This window comes from Thunnus albacares, chromosome 18 (assembly GCF_914725855.1).
Source record: "Thunnus albacares chromosome 18, fThuAlb1.1, whole genome shotgun sequence".
In the NCBI taxonomy this organism is placed as follows: Eukaryota; Metazoa; Chordata; class Actinopteri; order Scombriformes; family Scombridae; genus Thunnus; species Thunnus albacares.
In genome coordinates this window covers 16,849,561-16,872,768 of record NC_058123.1, presented here as the reverse complement: position 1 = coordinate 16,872,768, position 23,208 = coordinate 16,849,561, and the positions used below count along the sequence as shown (strand labels likewise).

The following is a 23,208-nucleotide window of genomic DNA, read 5'->3' as shown; positions in this document are numbered from 1 at the left end:
TACAATAATTGTTTTATCTGATATTTTGGATGAATCATGTGCAAGCAGCGACAAAGACCATGTCGACAGGCTGTTTACACTGAAGACAGACTGCTCTAACCTTATATAGTCTATCATAACAGAATCACTCTGCAACTGGGACTCGCTTGTATAAAGAAAACAACAACAACTTTTACTTCTTCCATTTAACTCATGCTACAGTACAGTGCTACTGTTAATGATTCATTTAGATGCTTAAAATCTACTTTTTTTTAAAACTTAATTTAATGGAAATAAATGTCTGTACTCTTCTAAATGTTGGTGCATTGTCATTTACAGCCAAAAGGACCGACATTCGGTGTCACATTTCTTTCTCCAAAATTCCTGTAGGCTGAAGTAAAATTCTTGGATGGATTTCACAACTGTATAACGGAAATCAGTGATGGCTGCCATGTCCTGTAGTCAAATTAGTTAGTCATAAGATACAGTAAGAGGAGAGCACAGATGAGTAACAGCAAGACTTGCATCAGAAACAAAAATATGAACAGTGTGACTGGATCATCAGCATTCAACCACAAGTTAAACACTGTGCCATAATTCAAACATGTTTTTTTAATGTAACTTGTTTATTATTTAGCTTTTTTGCATGTGCTCCCACCATATGCAAGACAGGACATTATAAAATATATATTTAAATGGGAATTCAAGTCATTTTAAAAATATTTTGTGTTAAAATATACCCTATTTACAGTAAATAACAGTGGTAAATTATGTTGGTTTTCGTACAGAAGAGGAAAGTCTGTGTATGTATGCCTCTGTGCACTTCCCCGCAGTTTGTGCTCATGTGACGTTTAATGTATAAGAGAAAAGAAAGAAAAAGAAAGTTAATCTGTTCATGGCAGCTGCTGGCGTGTGGCGAGTGGCCAGTAGCTTGTGACTGGGAGGTTGTCAGATGGAAGACTGTTGTTTAAAAGGTTACAGAAACAACATGATGCTCTGAGCAAATCACAAGATCTGCACAGCATGAAAAAAATGATACTGAGGGGAATAGTGAAGGATTAGACAATCATAGTGCAGATTCAAAGTAAACCCTGGTTATTCAGTGGTGTAAGTGCACTATTTTTGGAAAATGATGAAAAGACTACAGTTATGAGAAACCAAAAGTTGCATGTAACCCTTAGATGCAGCCCAAAAAAATGCTTTTACGGCAGCTAAGTTAAGAAGAAAAAAAAACATGTTGGATTATTCATATCCATTAAAGCTGCCTCTTTATGATAAATTATCATGGGAGTATTAAAATGCTTTCACTTAAAAATAATGCCTTAATATAGATTAGTCGCAAAACAAACTAGTACTAGCTTTTAATAGAAGAAAGTTTTTCCAGGCAGTTTGTCAAATTTGACAGAGCAGCGCATAATAAAGACATCTCTGATGGATAAAAAACATTCCCAAAAATAAAATGGAAGTAAATTAAGGTCTGACCCCCAAATATTGCAAACAAGGTATTGGATACTGTATGCATTTTCTCCAAAAAGACCTTTTTGTCTTATCAGTCAGTGACCCCAGGTTTTCACTGAAGGGTTAAAACGGCTCTTTCCATTTTTAGCCATATGTCTTCCTTTTCACTCCCATTTTCTCACATGTTACCCGATTAGATTGAAACATAATCTCTCCTTTCTGTAAAAGTATGTATCCTCGGGGACTAAGGCTGGCCCCTAAACATAGTACACTACACAAAGTCTGACATGCTGTTTGACCTCAGTCCTCCTCTCTCCAGGGTGTCAAAACAGGAGCTGCTGCTATGAGAGCGGGACAGGAGACAGCCCAGGGAGTCTCTAGTGTCTTCACCTGGCCACTACAGCGCTTGTACAGTAAGAGTTTCTTAATGTGGGAGCGGGAGGAGGGGAAGAGCAGCGCCCAGGAGCACTAAAGCATGCAGACCCCCCCCTTCCTTTGCCTCCCACCGTCACACAGACACGCACACTCACATACGTACCCACACACACACACACACACTGCTTTCCCCTTCACCTCCTCCTGTCAGAGTACTCCAGAGGCGCAGGCCTTAATTAAGCTTAAGTATTAATGAGGAAGTTCATCCCAGTGTCACTGCTTTGTTTCCCATAAATACAAATCACTTAAGTGTGAAAGCCACCCCATCCTAATTCATTAAGGTTCATTTTAAAAGTCACTGCCTTACAAGAAGGGGCGCTCTGCACTTATCTACCCAGATGATTTTTTATGTCACCATGCTTTTTCTGCTGTACCTGAAAATTACATTATTCAGGCTGCTCCCTCTCCTTTCCCCCCCTGCTTTTAATTACTAATGTCTCTGTTACTGTGAGCAGCAACACTGCAGGGTTTAGACGTGAAAACAAACAAACACTTTACAGCTCTACATATCTTTCTTGTGCTAGATTCTCATCGGGATCACATTTTTCATTATGTGCTAATCACATATAAACTAACTAAACTATTTTGTGTATTTGTGTGGTTATGACATGAATAATGCAATGTCTGCCGTCCTAAAACGATCACAAATAAAAGCTTTGTTATACCATGATGCATAAAGAGAGACTTGTATGGATGGGCTAACTTAATACATGTGACCTGGATAGTTGTGTGCAGCACTAAACCTTCAGATTGTGAAGTGGAGGTCACCGTGGATCATTCTTGTAACACTCAACATTGAGTCAATACACTTGCACACCACAGTGCATTGCTATTACCATTTAGTAATACAATAGCTATAGTATAGGGGATACATTGAAACCTACGTAAGCGTGTATAGCCTGGTAAGGAAAATATTGGCAAAAAAAACATGATATGATTTTTTTTTTCAATTTGTGTGTCCTTGAAGAGTCTCATTCTGTTTCCTAGAAAGCTATTTTTCAAAACACCATTATGTCATATGAAGCGAATCAATTACATGATAGTAATGCCTTTGATAACCCATTAGTCGGTTAAGATTCTGCGGCTGAGCGAGGGAATATTCCTGAATACATGTAGCAGCCTGACACCTGCCTGTGTGTTTGTGAAGGGACTGTCGGTGTGATTTAGAAAGTCACTGTTCAGGGAAAATGTAATTTTACATTCAGTTCAGTTCATGCGTCATCTTCGCTGTGGCTCAAAAGGAAAAGTGCACATGACAAACTCTGACATAAAAACATGAAACGCCTTACATTAATTCATTTCCAGTCTTCTTTCATGTGACAGGTCATTAAATCCTGTTTGAAAGATTAATAAAATAATAATTGAAACAATAGACATAGAGCTGACACTGCATTCAGTGTCCGCCTTGATGTTTGGCCAACACAAGCTTAAACAAGAGCTAACCTCTCATCTACGCTCTTCATTTTCACCTCACATGCGCACAGAATTCACTGCAGTTGCTCAGCCTCAGCTATTACATATAAAACTGCACTACACATTCATAGCACACACACAGGCGCACAATACATGCATGCATTCACATATACGCCTCATATCTATTCTCTCCAGCACTGCTGTTTGCTGTACAACTCCCCCTCCCTTCCCCTCCCTTCCTCTCCCCTTCCCTTCCCTAGTCACAGCTCACTGTCAACAGCGCAGGATTAGGAGCATTTGACTGGCCTGTTGCTAAGCAACAGTAACCATGGCAACTGATTCATTATGAAGACAGGGATGGGACAGGGGAAAATGCATCAGGGAATGGGTTGATGGGTAAATGTTGTACTGTAATTATTATGGTGTATTTTCTGTCTTGTGTGAGCTGGTGCGTTGAAACTGAACTGGTGTCATTCTGGTTGGACGAAGTTTGTTTTCTGCTTTTGTGACACTGAATCAAGGCTTTGAAGGTTAATATCACTAAGATGAACACAGGACACGACAAGCCATCATTATAAAAACAACACGCTTTCCTCTAATGAGGACCTTCAAAGCAAATCAAACGGTTTTGTACATGTATACAGACTGGTTTCAGTGCCATTAATCAGAGATCACCATACAGTTTATGTGCGCACTTAAAATCTGATGCAAAAATTTAAAGTTGAAACTGAATTTTCCAACAAACAGCAAGCTTTGGTTCATCACCTTTGGCTGTGTGATTCAACTTCCACAATCAGTCCTGCTGTCATTAGATAAGACATAATTCATAGAGCCTCTATTCAAAAATGCTCATCATCAAGCATTACACAGCATTGATTCACAGAAATGCAGTACTTGCAAGTTAGACTAAGAAACAGATGAGTCAGAGTTGCACTTGAACTGAAATTGATGAGTCACCTTTTGTCCGTAAAGTTGAGTCAGTGACTGTGTTGTGATTAAGGATTGTTTCATGTCACAGTTTTGTTTTCATAAGAAGTTTTTTTTTATTTGGGTTGAAGTCTCTTTACCAGAAGTCAGTTTTCACTGAGACAAAGAATAAAAATTACTGATGCTGGAGGGAAATGACCTCTACTGCTAGACAGTTAAAACTAATTAAAATCACAGCTCCCCTTAACATTTAATTGTAAAAGCATCATTAATTAGCAATAATTATATATACTGAATAGCAGCTTTACTGCTAATTGAGATTTCTAAGATGTTACTTCATGGGAGGCTAGAACCAATACATAGAACCAGTACACTTTTCTTCTGCATAGGTCATGCATTCACTGTGCATCCAGCTGTTAAATCTAGTTTTTCTACTGTACTACCTAATAAATACAAAATTGTGGCCTTTTAGTAGGTATTTGAGGGTATAGTAATGCATAATACATTATAGTAATGTATTTTGCAAAATTTTGAGGCAAGGATGTGGTCAAATGTTTTGTTCTTTATCAAGAATCTACACAGCTGTCTTGTTTTCTTACTGATTAGATGAAAAATATGACGTCGTTTTCTCAGAAATATGTACATTTCCCTTGAGATCAGTCTGCCTAATATTCTGTTGTGTACTAGACGCCTTTTTTCTCTAGTTGATCATCAGTGTCTGTTTTCTGGAACATGTCAACTTGTTGCCTTGTCTTTAATTGGAGCATGCTAGCTGACTGTTTTTTTTTGCTATCAGCACAACTGTCTGAGTGTTAGTAGCATATTTTGTGTAGTAGTCTGTAAGTATTATATAGTGACTTGTTTATTCTAAGCCAGATGTTTTCAAAGTGGGAGGCAGGCCTCCCCAGGGGGGCTCCAAACAGTTTCAGGGGAGGCTCAGTGAAGAGAAGTGAAAAAATATTACATTAGGAGATCACAAAAAGAGATCACATAGAATAGCCCACATGTGTGTGATTTGGTTAAAGAGATAGTTCAGAGATACAGTAGTTTTGGAGATTTTTACTGTTTTTTTCCCCACTTTCCTATAGTCAGAAACAAATAAATGCCTTCAGACCTTTTTTATGTATTTGATGTAGTCTGAAGTATGTCAAACAGCAATATCAGGCTATCTTGGCTCAATTGTTGAGTGTCTATGGGATCAAATAACACAATCATGATCCCATAGGCATCCAGGAATTGAGCAAAACTAAGCATGTAAACTAAGGGGGGACTTTTTCCGAGCTTTGTCTGAGGGGAGGCCCACAGTCTCAGATTTTAAAACCCCTGTTCTAAACGGTTGATATGTTGTTGGTATATTTGCCTAGTTACTAATAGTATTTTTGCACATATTTTACTTTTATTTTCTCTTCTAGAGTAGCTTGTCAGAATAATTAATTATCTCTTTGCATCTCATTCGGGGTCAGCTTAATTAACCCATCCTTCACCCTCTCATTGTACTGACCTTCATTTCATGGAGCACCTAACCTTAATCATAACTGATGCATAACTCAATGTAACAGAAATCAATTTGGGTTTCACTGCAGTTATATCCATCAGCTGGTTTGTGATGTAAAAATTGTAACCTGAGACACAGATAGAAACATTCTTCTCTTTCTCACATTGCAGATGCATTGAGCATGTAAAGGCTAGACTATGTGTTAGGTAACAGCTGTTCAGCAGTGTTGTTTCAGTTGGCAGTGGTTATGGAAGTGGGCGGCTCCAGGTTGCAGGAATCTGCTGTAGAGCCTTCTATAGATGTTGAAGGAACCACAGAGACATACCTGCACTCAATCCAGTAACATTTAGACAAGGTGTACAGTGAACATGATATTTTGAGTTGCTATTGCATCATTCTGTCTGCCAGATGGTCCTGTAGATTTATGAGGGTGATGCCTGATTTCTTGCATGGCCACCATTCGTATGCTAGTGCATCATAACTACAACATCACATCCTAATGAGATAAGTTCACTGTTTCCATGCTAGTGTATGAGTACCCTTTTAATGACGAGTTCAAATTTACAAATTCATTCGGCATTATTGTGGTGTGATTGCATCAAACTAAATACACAGCTGATGGATACTGTGATATTCAGTTTAAAATATGTGTGTGTGGATTATCCCTGTAGGTCATGCTTTAACAAGCCCTGAGTTCTGACACACTTCTGCAAATTTCTGCCATATTTATGTTCTACTCATCCATTAAATATTGTGCATGAATATAACCATACTTTAGTAGAGAAATATGAATAAGAAAATGGGGACACACATACACTGTTGCATCTGTTATAAGACCACCTACTTAATAATGAAATAGCTAATTACATAAGGTTCAGCTTACTACAGTTCTGGCTTCACCTATAAAATGTTCATTTTTCCTGCATCTTGGATTTGATGCTAATTTAACTACAGACATGTTTGTGTTAATGGTGCCCTGTGTAATTTTCTTGTAAACTTATGTGAAGCTTTTCTAACAATATGCAATTGAGAGAGACAGATAGATGGTAGACCATGGAAAAATAATTTAGCTAAGGAAAATTGTTGGCACACAACTTTGGCAACTGAACTGCCCATTAAAGGATATTGCTGGAAATTTTCTACATGTCACCCAGTGCAATAGTGTAGGTCATTGACATGTTTTTAATAGTTTTTGGACACACACGCAATACTTTTAAGCAGGATCAATTCATTGTTGGTTTGGTTCTGCACATGAGATTTGTTGACAATAAGAAAAATATAGAAAATCAGCAGCCATATCCTTTAATGAACATGCACATGGCCATAACTTTGACTGTAACCGTTTAGAAATGGTTACAGTCAAAGGTTGAGTCATTTATGGTACTCTTTCAGTTGCATGATCTAACAGTGGTTGTCACCTCTCAGAAAGATGGTTAAGTGATAGGCCTGGCCTCTCGCTGATTGCATGCAGGGATAGGCTCTAAAAGCCCTCATAATGAAAAGGTTAAGTGGCTTAGATGCAAGGAAATGAAAGAGCATGTCTACATGTGAACAGCATTGATCTTGTGATGAAGAACAACACGGAGCATGTGTGCTCATCTCAAACACACCAGCTGTGACTTCAACATACAGACAATGATGACATATCTAAAATAATATACATATATATATATGTATATAAACTGAACAGAATGTATCAGATCAGTTGATGTTTGATGAATCTCTGTGTCAGTGCAGCTAAGGGGAACACAAAGACAGGCTTTTTGAAAGAGTTTCATCTGAATCACATAAGGCAGCATGTCACAGCCAGCTAGCATTAATGTCAGTATATCTGATTGATTTATTCAAATCTAATTCACAAGTTGAACATGGACCAACTGAAAACACCCTGTTGGTATGTTCAAACAGATCTTTAACTTAGCTTGAAAACATAAAGGCAGCAAACCAACCTCAAAAATATCAGTATTAGCATCTTGCATCATGCATCTTGCACCAAGGAGTGTGCTGCATGCCTCTTTGATAAAGGATGGTTGCTCTCATTTCAGGACGTCTTTCTGGTACTTTTGAACCTTTGCTTTGTTCTTCCTCCCCCCTATGTGGAAATCATAAAAGTTGTTTTTTTCTGGCACCTGTGAACTCCCATTGCTACACAGTGCCTTCACAACCTGCTAATTCTCACAGGTACAGCCTCACACTTCATTCTGTGAACTCAATTAACACCATACTGCATCTTTCTCCTCAGACTTTATTTTTAACCTATAAAACTAATTGATTTCATGTTCCAACCTGGCACAGTGTACAACCTGTTTTATCAGGGTAACCCATGAATTATCAGGCCAATTCAGCTAAAGGAATGAAGTGGAGTTATTTCTCGTCAAGACTGTATGAAGACATGAAGGTGAACATGGATACTGGAGCGTCTTCGGGAAAAAATGTAATGCTTGTGGAAACAGAAAATAACTGGCCCCTCATAACTGATCTAGACCAAGAAAGTAAAATAGTATCTATTGTTGACCTTCCATTATCAAATAGGCAGTTAAACAAGCAATAACGACCCAACCATTCCAAAACACTCTGATAAGGAAATGGACATGCTATGGATAGGAAATCGTTCAAATTCCAAAACCATGAAGAGGAGATAACTAACACTGACTGCTCTTTTCATTCAGACAGATTAAAAATAGCTTTGTTTGTTAAGACATTAAGGCAGAGTGAATGCATTTCATCCATTTCTACAAAGTCAGTCCACTCATGCCCCCAGCTAAAGAACTTTGGATAAGGACCATAAAATTTGGATAAGGCCTTCCAAATTGTTTATTAAACAAAACTGAATGGATTGTAGAAGAATTGTGGTATGTCATTTAGTCATATCATTTAGAATGAGAGTAAAAGGATGAAAAGAACGCACAGAATGGTCTCGGATGCTGTGTAGGGATTTTATTGCCCTTTGCAATTCTATCTTAAAAACTTGAGCTTGTTGCAGTGGGAAAATTAGATGATAAGAAGACAAACATGGTTGGCTTTCTGTTAAATTTCCATTACCAATCCTTCAATTCAAAGAGCCTGCTCTCCACACAGAAAAGCTCATACTCATACATACAATCTCTGACCTAAATTTGGGTAGACCTTTATAAGTTTTACATATTTGCATCCTGCACTTTAAGACCTGACCTTTGTAGCTTTTTCTCAATCTCTCTCTCTCTCTCTCTCTCTCTCAAAAAAAGCTAGTAAGTGGACTTTGAGTCAAGATTATTTTGTCAGACTACTGTTTCCAAGGTCAAGAATGAACTTTACTCTGCACGTATTTGTTCAAGTTCTGTTTTCCTACTTGAAGTGATAAGCTGTATAGCAACTTGGTGGTTAAGTAATCTATCAGTGAGCTAAAGACTGTGCAATTGTTCCCACCAAGTTGTCTCCATTAGACAGCTGTGTGTCCATGTGTTGAGCAAGTTGCTGTCATTAATTTGATCATATTTGAAAGTAAACATAAGTAATTTAAAATGAAAAAGTTGGACATAATGGACATACTGGATTTACTAACCGTGGCAATATAAACCTTGGAAAACAATTATATTTTTAACTCCTAATTTTTGCAGCTGGAATAAAATTTTCAGCAGTTCCCTTTGTTAAAAATACCAAACTCTCACCTCAATCAGAAGTATTAACACAGTTTCCAAAAATGATTTCTTTCAAACAGCTGCTATTTTAAAAAAAATGTTGACAAGGGCAAATGTAATCCCTGTATATGTGTAACCACAGTGTGGTGGTTGTGTTGAAGACAGGATATACAGAGAGGAAGTGACACTGCAGAACAGGCTTGTGTTCTCACAGCCATTGTATAGAAAATCACTTGAAGTGAAACTTGTATATCATGTGATTCACTTGTTTGATAGTTTTAATACCTCTTAGCATTTGCCTTTATTCACTATATGAAAAACAACAGATATGGTGAATATTTTAAAATATATATATTTTTAAATGTACTGTCTTTTCCTTTGAACAGTTAATATTTGAAAGTAATTGCATAGAACATAATCTATTTACCAAGTTAGTCAGATTATCAGTAATATCTATTTCACAGGGAGAGATATTGTCACCACTTAGATTATCTAATCCCACGCTAGGAAATAAATATTGCATCCCTTCTCATAAATGGTGTAAAAACTTAATAAGAGAGAATATTTATAGATTTACTGTGAATTGGATTGATATCTGCCTTGTCCTTCTTCAAACATGTTAGTGTGCACATACGTATGTGTGCATATGCGTACATTCATTGTGAGTGAAAATATGAAAAATGAGTGTGAAGGCACTTTAAAACAGACTTTTCTTACCGTCTGGTTGTCCTCGTAGAGTTTGAGGTCATAGCCACTTAGCTCGACACAGAAAATGATTGCGGTCACGCCCTCGAAACAGTGGATCCACTTCTTTCTCTCTGAACGCTGCCCACCCACGTCTACCATCTTGAAGGTGAGCTCCTTGAAGGTGAACTTGTTCTCTACAATGCCGGTGGTCATGTCGCGGGATCGTAGGATGTCCTCTACAGTAGGGATATACTCAGGTGCGGAGATGCGGTCCAGGTCATTCAGGTAGTAGGCAGTGTTGTCCTCTAAGTGGTACTCATTGGATCGTTGAAAGCACTCCTGGACCCCTGAGTCAGCCCACAGACGTTTCATGACCCCCAGCAACTCTGGAGTGATCTCTCCCTTGCTCTCAGCCGGCCCTGTGAGGGCAAAGAGCTGCACAGCGTCATAGGCGCGATCAGCATTGTGAAAGTCGATCTTAAGGGTGGTGAGGGCACGGATGATGCGCGTGAGCGAGTCGATGGCATTGTACAGGATGAGGGGCTTGTACTCCTTGCAGGCCTCCAGGTTGAAGCCTCCGCTGTGAATGATCTTCATCTGTTTGACAATGGTGCTCTTGCCAGAGTTGCTGGTGCCCAGCAACAATAGTTTGATCTCACGCCGCTGCCGCTGACTCTCTGAGCGCAAGTGGCGGTCGATTCGCCGCGAGCGCCGCGCTGCTTCCTTCTCCTCCGAGCTCTGACGGCATCCCATGGTCCTCCACCACGTGGTAAGCACAAAGGAACTCGTGCTGCTGCTTGATGGGAAAGCAAATTATAATGAAGTGGTGACAGCAAAAGGAGCTGGTGGAAGAGTTGGTGGAGAGGGTTATCACTAAAGACAGGAGCTTGTTGGGGAAAAGGCAGACAAAACTTCACAACAGCTCAATTTAACACTAGACAGGAGAGCCACCTCGCAGAGGAGTGACTCAGGAGTATTTCATTCTTTTTGTTCAGGGGCAGTCTGTGAGTCCTGTGTGGGCAGAACCCAGACTTGTGGGATGCCCACACAGCGCCTGGCACTGAGGTTGGACTGCCTGCTGAAGCCAAGGGAGCTGGGGTTCATAGCAGGGGCTCCCCCTGAGGAAGAGCTCTGGAGGAAGGCTGAGGAACGTTCACGTATGTCAGCAGAGAAAGTGTTTGGGCTTGATGAGTGCGAATAGGAAAACCCCCTCACTCTCCTCCCACATGGCTCTTGTGGTGCGTCGCCCTTGTTTGGCTACTGCAACCATCCACCTCAGTTCGATATTTGGCCTGTTTCGCTTGCTCTTCCTGATAAATTCTTTTCTGTTTCTTCTGCGGTGTGATTTCTCCCAGACAACTGAAGGCCTCTGAGCCTGCCAACACATAAACAGAAGAGAGAAATGAATAGCAGTTTCAAGACAAAAAAGACCAGTTTCATCACTTTCAGTCCCATCATTAATCTGTATGTTAAATGAATAGTTCAACAGTTGGAAAATATACCTATTTGCTTTCTCTGTGAGAGTGGGATGTGAAGAATGATACCACTTTCGTGGGTGTGTTAAGTATGGACCTGGGGCCAGGAAGGAAATTAGCCTACCTTAGCATAAAGACTGGAAGCAAGAGGAAACAGCTAGCCTGGCTAACAATACCTGAATGTAGTCACTTCCTGGAGTCTTGTTGCCACAAGTTGCCTGGTGTGTTACTATTGTGCCTGTATAAAGACCTATACCAGAACCTGTGCTCATCTATTGAATCTAGCAACCCACGGTATAGCCATAGGAACTCTGCACCACAAATTGTCGTTTTTGCAATTCTATTTGTGTACAGATTAAACAAACAAGATACAATGTGTAAATTAATGAGCCTCAGAGGTGCTTGTAGGTGTATTTTTGAACTCTGGAGAGAGCAAAGTTAGCTGTTTGTTCCTGCTTCCAGTTTTTATGCTAAGCTAGGCTAATTACCTCCTGGCTCTAGCACCACATGAACACACAGACATGACAGTGATATCAATCTTCTTATTTCACACTTGGAAAGAAAACTAATAAGCAAACTGTTGAACTATTACATAAAAATACCAAATGTAATACTTTACCTTTCTTCTTCAAATGGAAAATGACTGACTGGCCATAAAAGCATATACAGTCGCATGCATACGAACCTGCACACTTCCCATTCAACCATTGCCATGCTACCTTTATATTGTGTACACAGTTTTCTGCTCCTAACAGTCACACACCCCAACCCTCTCCATCTGCAGTCCTGTGTTACCATAGACTGAGCCAAGGTAGATCTCAGCTCACCACGCCTACCCATTTAACACCACCGCACACACACATACAGTCATTACATACACAATCAAGGTCAAACATACTCATTGAAACAGGCTTAGGAAAACAAACTCCACAATTTGAAAGGAAGCCGATGCAGGATAAACAAGATAAATGCGTTTCCTTGTAACCAATAGCATCTTCCGCTCTTCACGCTACAGCCCAGTACTTCTGGTCGTCCTCATTTTGGTCTGCCTTTCTCTCTTAGAGCTGTTCAGCAAAACAACATCAGGTGAAATGCTTATTTACTATCTCAGTGGAAAATAACAGGCTCAAGCCAGCAGGTGCCTCTCATGCTTTCATACCGCTGTAAAGCCTCTTCTCCTTAACCAGACATCTGCGTTGATATCCTTCAAATGCTACACTGTGATCAGAAACAGAATAAAGATATATCTGGGAATATTTGGTTTTATTCTGCTCCTACTTTTATATATTATCTCTTCAGGAGGTAGCACTTATACTTTATTAAAACAAATACTGAATTCTAATAAGTTTTGGGACATTAATAAAATACTGTCTTAAAGTATGTGATAGATTTAAAGCAAAAGGAATTTGGTGCAGTGAATGCCTGTGGGATTCTGTGATAAATAGATGCACATTGAAACAGACTGCATGCTATTGGCTGAGTAACAAATGTGAAATCATACTGTGGCCTAGTTTTGTTGGCGAAACTATACTCTGCAGACCTGTCAGATAGAGAGAGAGAGCGCGGAGAGAGAGAGAGAGGGCGAGAGAGCATTTGTCAAAGCTCAGTGAGTGAGGTCCACTCTTCAAAAGACTGAAAGGACAAACAGAGCAGAACAAAGCCATAACAAAGCATCACAACACAAACAGAGTGGAGAGCATTGTTTCCTGGCTTCAGGCACCTGACTACCCTCTCAAAATGGCATAGCCAGCCAAACCGGTTAATGCACATCACTGATTTCGAGAGCCTATGAAACACATTAAAGCTGCGTGTGAAGTCTTTTCAATTTGCTATTTCAGAAAATATGCAGCACTCGCATTTCTTCACTTTTTGAAGTTATGCCACTTTAGATAATTGCGAAGGAAGTAGTGTGCCGGCAGTGGAAAATCAGTGTATATTATTATCACATTAAATTCTTATTAATAATATTCCCCATGCTATTACACTGCATACAAAGAAGCAGTCTGTTGCTTACCTACATCCTAACAACTAGAGCATAACACAGCAGGATGAAATGCCTGGAACTTTGAAAATTTTCAACAAAAAATAAACAAAAATTAATTAAGCAAGCGCCTACAGAATGAAGACATGCATAATTTTTTTTTTTATAACAAATTACATAGTCTAATTCAAAGTTGAAATAGCCCTGAATGCAAGCAACAACAAATGGATTCCTGACTTATATATAATCACTGATAAGTCTAACAAAACAAGGTTCCACATGATGCCTGCAGTGTCACCATCTTTACTCAATAAGGACACATTTCCCAGCTTACCTCCTATGGTAACTCATATCTATCCATATATACTCCCAACCATCTTTCAAAAAAAAGTGTTTCAGTTCGATGACACCTGTGCTATCACACACTGTGCTGGCTCTGGTACAAAGAAGAGGCGTGTCACTTTAAGAGTAAGTGAGCGGAGGCAGAGCCATGGGGGCCATGGAGAGAGGCCAGTATCTTGATGTATCATGAGAGCTGAGGTAATGTGATAGACAAGATGAGACCGAACCCTTTCACTCTGCTGTCTTTCCTTCACAGCTCCTGCTGTACACGGCCCCTCAGCTCTCCCTCCATCACTCTCCCAGGTGCTTACCTCCTATTATTAATTTACCATGGTGCAAATAATTACAATCATGCCTTTTTATTAGAGATGATTACATGTAGCCACAATGTGTTTCTATTGTGTAACGTTCTCTTTCCTGCTGCAGCTGTTGAGGCCACAAAAATGCTATTAAAATTAGGGTCAATCACATTAGATTGAGTGGTGATTTTAATCCATCAGAGGCTCAATGTTACTGCTCAGGCACAAAATTTGTTAAAAGACAAATGTGTTACACTGTATTTACAGATGCCATAATAGTTTGGACAAACTGTGAACACACACACACACACACACACACAGATAGAAATATCAAACTGAAAATTAAACACACACAGGAAGTATGTGTGTTTAAATAATGTGGATCATTTCTAGCTTTCTAGTCCGAGAGGATGAGAAACCAGTTAAATCGTTTAAGTGGTTAATAATCAAGTGTCATAATGATTTTATTCAGACAACCCTTAAAAATATAACTTTAAAAAAAGAAGAAATAAAAGATAAGTTGGCTGGTGTAGTCTCATCTGTTTGTAGGCTCAGTGAACACATCACCCGGTGAATGGTGACAATAAACTGAGAGTTCCAGGTCAGTAGAGCTATTGTAAAAGCATATAACATTCAACTTTATCTCATAGCAGCCATTTGAAAAAGCCAAGCAAGCATGTTAAATCCATTATGTGTTGGTGTGAAATCAATCTCACTGTGCCACTGAAGACGCATGATTTAAATCAAATTAAATTAAACTGCCTATGATGTCAGTAGAAGAATGGGAAAACCAGGTGATGCTTTGGCGCTTTGGTGTAATGTGTAACGATGGGATTGATAGATGTGTTCGAGGCCCGCTTGTGCTCAGGTGTGCGAAGAAGAACAGATGCAGGGAAATGTTTTACTTTTATGAATGAAAAGCAAAAATGTGTGATGCTAAAAAAGAAAAGGTGAAAGGCACAGGTGCGCTTTTTAGTCATCTTTCAATGGTTTATGAATGAGGTGTGCAGGTGTGTGTGTCAGTGCTGTGGTCAGCAGGCTTGCGTTTCATGAGGGGATCGGATGAGATGTTCCAGTTAGAGTAAACCTGCGGTGGACAGGCAGCAGGAGGAATATTGTACTTTACAACATCTGTGTCATAAATAAATTGTTGTCTTCAGCAGGGGACCAGAAAGCAATCATATTTCCATTTATCAACCACTTAACCACTACGCATTTACATCAAAACTAACTAAATCGAGAAAATAGCCCATTCATCACAGCTAAGCAAGGCCAAGGACTTTTGAGCAGCAACCTGGGGACTGGCACCTGCGTTGAAAAAGAGACTGAAAACACTGCTGCTGCTACATTCATTATTCTCATTAGGATTATACAAAAAGACACATGTATGGCCAATTTAAGTGTGACTATTCAGAACAGTATGGTGCTAAGGAAATGTGACTCTCTGATGACCGTACGGTAATTCATATCCATATGCCCAACGGGTTAGCCGGCCTATTGAATTTTGTGTGTCACCATCATTCATGCATTTTCACAACAGGCCTTGCACTGTGTAATAAATAATATGTATAAATACTAATAAAAAGTGCAATGTTATCTCAGTCTAACTGATCTTAATGATGGATGCTTGCATTACATAAAGAAGCATTCCAGCAGCACCAAAAGTCCCTCCAGCTAACTAACATTATAGTACATGCACACAGAAAAAAAATGCTCACATGCCTAATGATCAGCTGCACAGTGCTTATGCATTCTCATCCAAAGGCAGCTGTTTAAGTAGCTGGAAGGTAGCCTCTTGCATCTGACTAGTTTTCCCCTGGCTGCATGACAAGAAGAGGCTATTGAAAGACTTAAGGCTGTCTGGTCAGTATCCATATACAGTGTCAGAGTCTTACTGGAATCTAGCAAAGTGATTTTTAACAATAATATCCAAAACCCCAGGAGTGAAACAGTAGCTAATCCCCAGATCTGTACTAAGTCCTGCTATTGTGTCAAGATTAAGCAGTTAGAGTGAAACTGTGATCAAACCTTTGGGCCGTGTCGGATATTTATTAGCTCTGTGGCGGTTGTCAAAACTAACCGTATGCGATTTTTCAGTTCTGGATTCTTTGTTTTGATGAAATACCAACTGTGCTGTGAGTGACTAAGAGGTGTATAGAAATCAGCGGATAAAAATATGTTGTAGTAAAATAAAAAAAAATGAAAATACAGCCTTGTGAGATCACTGGGACAGAAAGTTGCCTAGCCGAGCAGAGAAGGCCTCTAAGCGAGACAAGACGCTCTACTGGAGAGACATTATTAATTTATTTGTTGGCACACAGGCTGTGAATAAGCAATGCATTAGTGGAGTGATCAATGTGCATGCTTTCTTCAACTACTGTTGTCTTCCACAATTTATACAACCACAAGGTTACAGATGAGACAGTTCGGTATAGACAGGGCTTAGTTTAAGAGTTTAAGTAAAAGAAGGGATTTTGACCAGCAGTGGATAACAAAACAAAGAGGAATGCATGGAAGGTTTAATTCCCAAATGAAGGCATATATAACTGAAAATCTGCTAAACGGATGTTCGGGCAGACTAATCCTCTTTCAGGTAGACATGATTGTTGGCATTTTTCCCACACAGGGCAGTGATTTGAAATGTAACAGGGAAAAAAAGACAGAAGACTTACAGAGAAACAGCATGACTGTGAATTTGCATTATGATGAAGTGAAATGATAAAAAAAAAAAATGCACTGAAGTGGATTTGCACACCTGTAACCTGATCCTGAGGTGGAGGGAAGGGTGACATTCACAGTTTTTATAGATCATTGCTGATGAAACTGTTGATGTTACAGCGGAGCATCGGTGCTACACACACGATTTCCATGGACGTTAGCATTTCTCTGAAAAGGGATGGGAATTTTAAACTCTGGTAATGACACTGTTGACAGTTGAAACACATAAGAATATCATTCGCAACTGCAAAAACGGTAAACACAAGGACAGCAGTCCTTTTGAAAGTGCAGCTCTAAGTTTCATTTCAGTGTGCTGCCAACAAAAAAAAAAATCACAAAATGATGTCTTTGTGAGGGTAAAATATTGAATATTGATATATATTAGTACTGCATGGTTGGTCAGTGATAAAGCAATCATAGTCTTGAGGCTGTAATCACGGCAGGTTTGTAAATATTTAATCAGGAGCAGATATGTTCTAGCTGCTCTGGCCTTCTCAATAAAGCTCTGCAACCATAAATATTCCCATGACTTCTCATTTTCAATTTGAATATTTTGAAAGAAATAAAACTCCACAAAAGCATTCTTCATTGCTCTGTGACTGAAAACTGAAGCAAATGGAACAACTAACAGATTCATCAAACAATTTTACAGTTTGCTTGAACTGAAACAATTTCATGTTTTGAAATAAATAAAACCAACTGAATTAGGAGCAAAATGACAAAAATTTAAGTCTTATAAAAAAGTTATCAGGCTATCATAAAATGGACACAGTGGGTCAGTAACATCAGCTGAAATCAAGAAATTACAGCCTGACATACGTAAAAGTACAGTCTCTATGAACAAGAAATCTTGTATTTTACTTTTACTCTTGTAATTTTAGATTGAAGACATGAGGTTTCAATCTTTGCAGTATTATGCTAAATACTGTGGACCACAGCATATTTGTGGTTGATAGACTACACATGACTCAAATCAAGTCTTTAAAGCTCAAACTCACTTTTAGCTACTCTAGTTTTAGATGCCAAGAAAGTCTTGGTGCAAGGTAAATACCCATATGAAAGAAATCTTAGAATTATACGGTATGTTGTAATAACTACCATGTGTGCACATGATAAGGGTCACTGACAGTCATCCTCCTCATACTAATTTATCACCATACATCTATATGGTTAGTGTATGAGACGCATTTCATACAAAATCTGTTACATTATATTAGCAACACAACTAGGCACAGCTGAGAAACTGACCATAGAGTTGAATCAACATCTCTGTGACAGTGTCAACAAAAGTTATATTATAAAAGTTATTAAATCCATTATAAACTTGACAACGGAAGGATTTGTGGCAAGGTTATTGTATTTGATTGGTTGTCGGTGTCAATATTGACCAATTTGACAGAGCGTTGGCTAAATAATGAAGAATTAAAATAGATAGAACAGTAAACAGCTTTTTTTTAAGGGCTGCCGCTTTGATCCAGACAAACCAGGATATTTCTCATCACTCAAAAAAGTTGATGACATAATATTAAAACTTCTCAGTCAACTCTAAACTTAAAGTGAGTTATGTGAATCTGAAAAAATATATTGAAATTGGCCCTGTGGAAACAAAGAAAATACTTTACAGACAGCACTATTGACAAAATAGCCAGGAGAAAAAGTTATAAAACCTTACTTTTTTCATATAAGTATGTTTTTTAAACATACTTGCTTCTTTGTGTGCTCTGCATTGTGCATACAGCAGGACTACTGCGTCAGAGTGGAGCCGAGAGGAGTCTTGAATCAGTTCTGCTAGAGCTCATTGAAGGCCTGCTGGAGATGTTACCAGTTTGGCAAGGTTTCCAAGAATTTTTACATTTCTCAGCTAATACAAGAGAGTTACAGTAAGAGTTCCTGATAAAATGGAACTGGCTACTTCAACGATCATAATCTTAATCTGTCAAAATCCTTTTTCCACCCTTAAACGGGGGAATCTTAAACAAATAAAATAGGGATGTTGTTCTTTTACGACTTCCAATACGTCTGATAATCTTTTTACCACACTGAATTTACTGTACTGTATGACTAGATGCTCACAAATGGGTAATGACGTTTTGAGCTGATTAGTAATAGTAGCAAACAGGTTAGATGTTTCGTTCCAGTTCCAAAAGCCAAAGATATAAAGTGAGACTGACATAAAACGACAATAACTCTTTACTGTAATTAGTATTGAATCACATGTAAAGTGAAGTGGTACACGCTAAAAAGAAAATCCAGCCACACAACACAGATCATGAACATGAATGTGTTAAGAGAGAGATTTGTGACTTGCCGGAGGACAAGCGGAAGCTGTGAGATATGGATGGGTTATATGTATGGCACAACACTGAATGGTGTTTGTGTGCAATTCATACACTGGATATGCTGCAGCTATAACATTGTGGAATCTGGGACAAAAAGCAGACAGTCAATTTCATGCTTCTAGCAGCAGAATGATAGATCAATGTCACCCCAATGCCAGTTGCTAGCACAGATCCTGTAGATAATGCTATATCATGTGATTCTCTTGAAAAAATATACTGTGTGTATTGTTGCTAGTAAAAAGCAAAACGCATGCTTTGCTGTGCATATCTCAGTGGAATGGGATAAATGAAGTACTCAAACCTAGAGGGGCCTCTTCTCTGTGATGAGTCAGAGCTTTGTGGTTGTCCAATTCTACGTCAGAATCATATGAGATATAGGACGCAGGCCGCACGATATTGAGCACCATTCTCAATACTTTATACAACATTTACTTTCTGATCCTTGTGTAAATATGTCAGACTAGCCTTCATTTTCTTGTAATAATCCAATCCATAATCCCACACTAATTATGACCACTTGTATGTCATCTGTTCCTGAGAATTGATTGGACTGTTGAGTGAAAACTGAGCAAGCAAGAACAAGGATAGCTGGTTGACCGCATTTACTGAAGACACATTTAAATGGGCTGTCAAAGAGTCTCAAGAATGAGCCTGTCAGCAACTGCACGCTTGGGATTTCTTTACCAGACGACTCCTGGGCGGAGGTGTCTGAGAGCCTCTAATGGAAGATTGCAGCTTTGCTTCAAATTGTGTCAGGTGATGCTGTATCTACAGGGTTACCCAGGATTCTTGTAACAAGAGGTGAAGCAGTGAGGTTTTGTTTGATTGTTTTGAGGTAAATCAGCGCCCTTTTGTTCAGTCATTAAAATTGAAGCATTTACTGTATTATGATCAAAGCTCTTGAGGTATACATATAATCAGTTCAAAAGGTTATTTGTGCTTAGAGTACAGCTGTTGATAATAATAATAATAATGAAATGCAATTAGATTAACTCAGAAACTTCCCAGATCTGTTCTGTACCTCATTGAAAATGCTGTAATCAATCATTTTTTATATTTGCACGGAATCAAAAATGAATTGATTTTTTGTCTAATGTGAAAAAGCTGCTCCTTGTGCTTAAATTAGGGAGAATTATCATCCAAGTCTGCAGCCCTACAGAGTGTTTGAGCTTCTTTTAGCTCATTGTTTTGGTTTAATGCCCACACATGGACTGTACATTTGAGCTACAGACACTCTCATCAGTACAAAGTCTTTTTATTGGGCAAACATGTTCTGATAAACACAATGTATGCTACATGCTCAGCACCAAATGGCGGACAGACAAAGTTAGCAACTAGCTGGAGAGGAAAGTTGAACATTAATCAGCTAAACAGCCAGATATTTATCTCCAGAGTTGGTGGACATCAAAGTGGAGCTAAAAGGAGAATAAATATTGGACATACAGAAAATTTGTCAAGTGGCCAGAAACACAACTTCAAATGCTTGCTACTGTTGTTCCATGTCTGCTGGATGTGATTTTAGCTCATACATATGTCCTATAACATGCATGAAAGCATGCCATATTTTCCCGTGATATATTCATTATGAATTTACCAAATCATCTGGGAGTTGAAGCTAAATCCAACATAAGCTGGTAAACTGATTAGTGTGTCAAAAGGTCTATATATAATATAATATTCAAACCTGGTACATGCAGTTCTTAATTTAGTTCTCACAATTGTTTGTTCAACATTTCGTGTTATCACTTCCTGTTATGCTGTACTGAATGCAGACTTCAGAGAAAGATGCCTGTATACTGTACACATGTGAGGACACTACTCATTCATTACGGAAAACAATGATGGGCAGTGTTCTCCTTTCTACTCCTCCAAAACAGTGGGCCGTTTAGTGGGTGGAGACGGGGTAGGGGTAGGGGCAGGGGAGGAGGAGGAGGAGGAGGAGGAGGAGGAGAGGGGTCTCTGTATGCTAGATGCTTTTTCGCGATAATGCTCTGTTTAACGTTCCTGATCTCGATGGCTGTGTTCCCCCTTCTCCAATCCAGTGGGTCACACTGAGTCACAAGGCCAGCCAGTGATGACAATGGCATGTTTGTGCACAGGCTGAGCTAGGGGTAGGCTGTCTGATGTGAAGGGATAAGATGGCACAAGGTGGACACTAGAGTCTTGCGCGTGTGTGTGGTAGTGTATATCTATGCATATGTCAGCCACTGGATATGTGTCTGTTACATAGTTTTGCTGCTGGTGCATAGTTAACAGATATTTTTTCCGCAAAAAGAATTTCTCTCACAGTAGCGTATATCACATAGATCAACGCAATTCACGTTAGTAATATAAGCACTCTAATCTGCATTCAAACACTTACTCCAGCGTAATATTCATTTGGGTCATGACAGATAAGATAAACGCTTTCTGCAACAGAAGGAAATTGTGGGTAACAGACACTTTCAGGCTTCTACAGCCCACAGACATTATCTGCAGTTGGTGATTTGATAACTGAGACAGGAAAAGGAAAATACTTCATGCTGCTGTTGATGCAACAATATAATGAACACCTGATGAACCATACAAAATAAAAACTAAAGGGACAATATATCAGTGAAATAAACTACTTAAAGAAATATTAAAAAGTGAAATATCCCATCTGTTGCAGCGGGGCGGTTGCACCTGCAGAGACTATGCAAGATTTACAGCAAATGATGTAATCATTTTCCAATAAAGCTAAATCTATTTTTTAAATATATATTCTTGGTTTATTACCAAGCCCTTATCACATAACAATACCAGTGCAGTTTGTATTGTGTTGACAGGATGAATGTGTGGGCACAGCAGCGATATGAGAAAAATTATGAGAAAGTGTCACCTGTTCAAACAGAAAGACAATCTGTACTGCATGTTAAACACTGAAAATCTGAATGGAAATCAGAATTGACTTCTCTACAAGACCACAGCGCAAACAATATCATAATCTATTATTTATTGTAAAAACGTACTGGTAAAAGCAGATATGAAGGATGCCAGTGGACTGTATAAGTCTCCTACGTACACCACCAGCTTCATTCATTCCACTTTCAGGTATTTTCTTGGAACTGCAGACCTGCACACCCTTATCAAAACAAGCTAATTGCTCTGCGCTCACGCTTTATTTTTGGTTGTATTCCAAAAGGCCTGCAATAATATCACAAAATGCATACGTGCGTCCATCCATGCATACACACACACACACACACAGACACACGCCCCTTTCATTTCTTTCAGTACAGACCAACATCCCTCACCAGTGGGTAAGCAGGCCATAGCACTCCCTCATCATCTCCCCCCCCACCCTCCCCCCTCCCTCCTTCTCTACCACCTCCTTGTTGTCATATGACCGCTGTTATGTGTGTGCAATGGAACACAAAGTTGCTCTGTTAGTCCCCTCTGCTCTGCCCTCTCAGATTTGAGTGCTGGAAGTAAGGCCCTCTCACTCGCTGGCCTCAGGAAAACAGACAGGCTCCTGTGTGTGACTACCAGCAAAGATTAGAAAGGAGGGCAAAGAGAAAAAGAGGGATGAATTGAGCTGATGTTGTTTTATGTAACACCAAAAGATAACTTAATCCTTACTCATTCATTGAGCCCCGCCCTGAGATTGTGTTTGATCCAACTGACAGCCTTTCTTGAGGATGCTTTACTGCCACTGGAAACCCAAATCCACAATAACCTTCTAACTATGTAATTTAGGGTCTTATGTACACACAAGTATCTAAAACATATTGGAGATTAGTTTCAATCCAAATTCGATATAGTGTCATTTAAGTTTTTGTAAACTTTCCTGCTATCGGGTTTGAATTGGGCGTGGTTATGCTCGGACATTTATTACGAGAATTACGTAATTAATTCAGTGAACCAATCATTTCATGTTCCTCCCCCCTCCCTTGGTGTTCTCAGTAATGTGCTGTGAAACAGAGAGAAAGCAGCCCCATAACACACAGCTCACGAAACTCAGATCAAACCGTGAAACCAAGCAGTGCTGATCAGATATGAATCAAGATTCTGTTACTGCATTG

At 39.2% G+C, this 23,208-nt stretch overlaps 1 protein-coding gene across 2 annotated transcripts in view; it reads right to left on the bottom strand.

Moving 5' to 3' along the window:
• gnaz (guanine nucleotide binding protein (G protein), alpha z polypeptide) overlaps window positions 1-23,208 on the bottom strand; it is a 31,510-nt gene that overhangs the window by 3,479 nt on the left and 4,823 nt on the right. The window contains exons 1-2 of one of the 2 annotated variants that reach the window (XM_044334380.1): window positions 12,106-12,335; window positions 10,042-11,386 (exon numbers count right to left, since the gene is read on the bottom strand). In XM_044334380.1, coding sequence (XP_044190315.1) covers window positions 10,042-10,764 — 723 coding nt within the window. In that variant the 5' untranslated portion in view covers window positions 10,765-11,386; window positions 12,106-12,335. Of the gene's footprint in view, window positions 1-10,041; window positions 11,387-12,105; window positions 12,336-23,208 lie in introns of those variants that run through there. The other variant, XM_044334379.1, reaches the window with a different exon arrangement.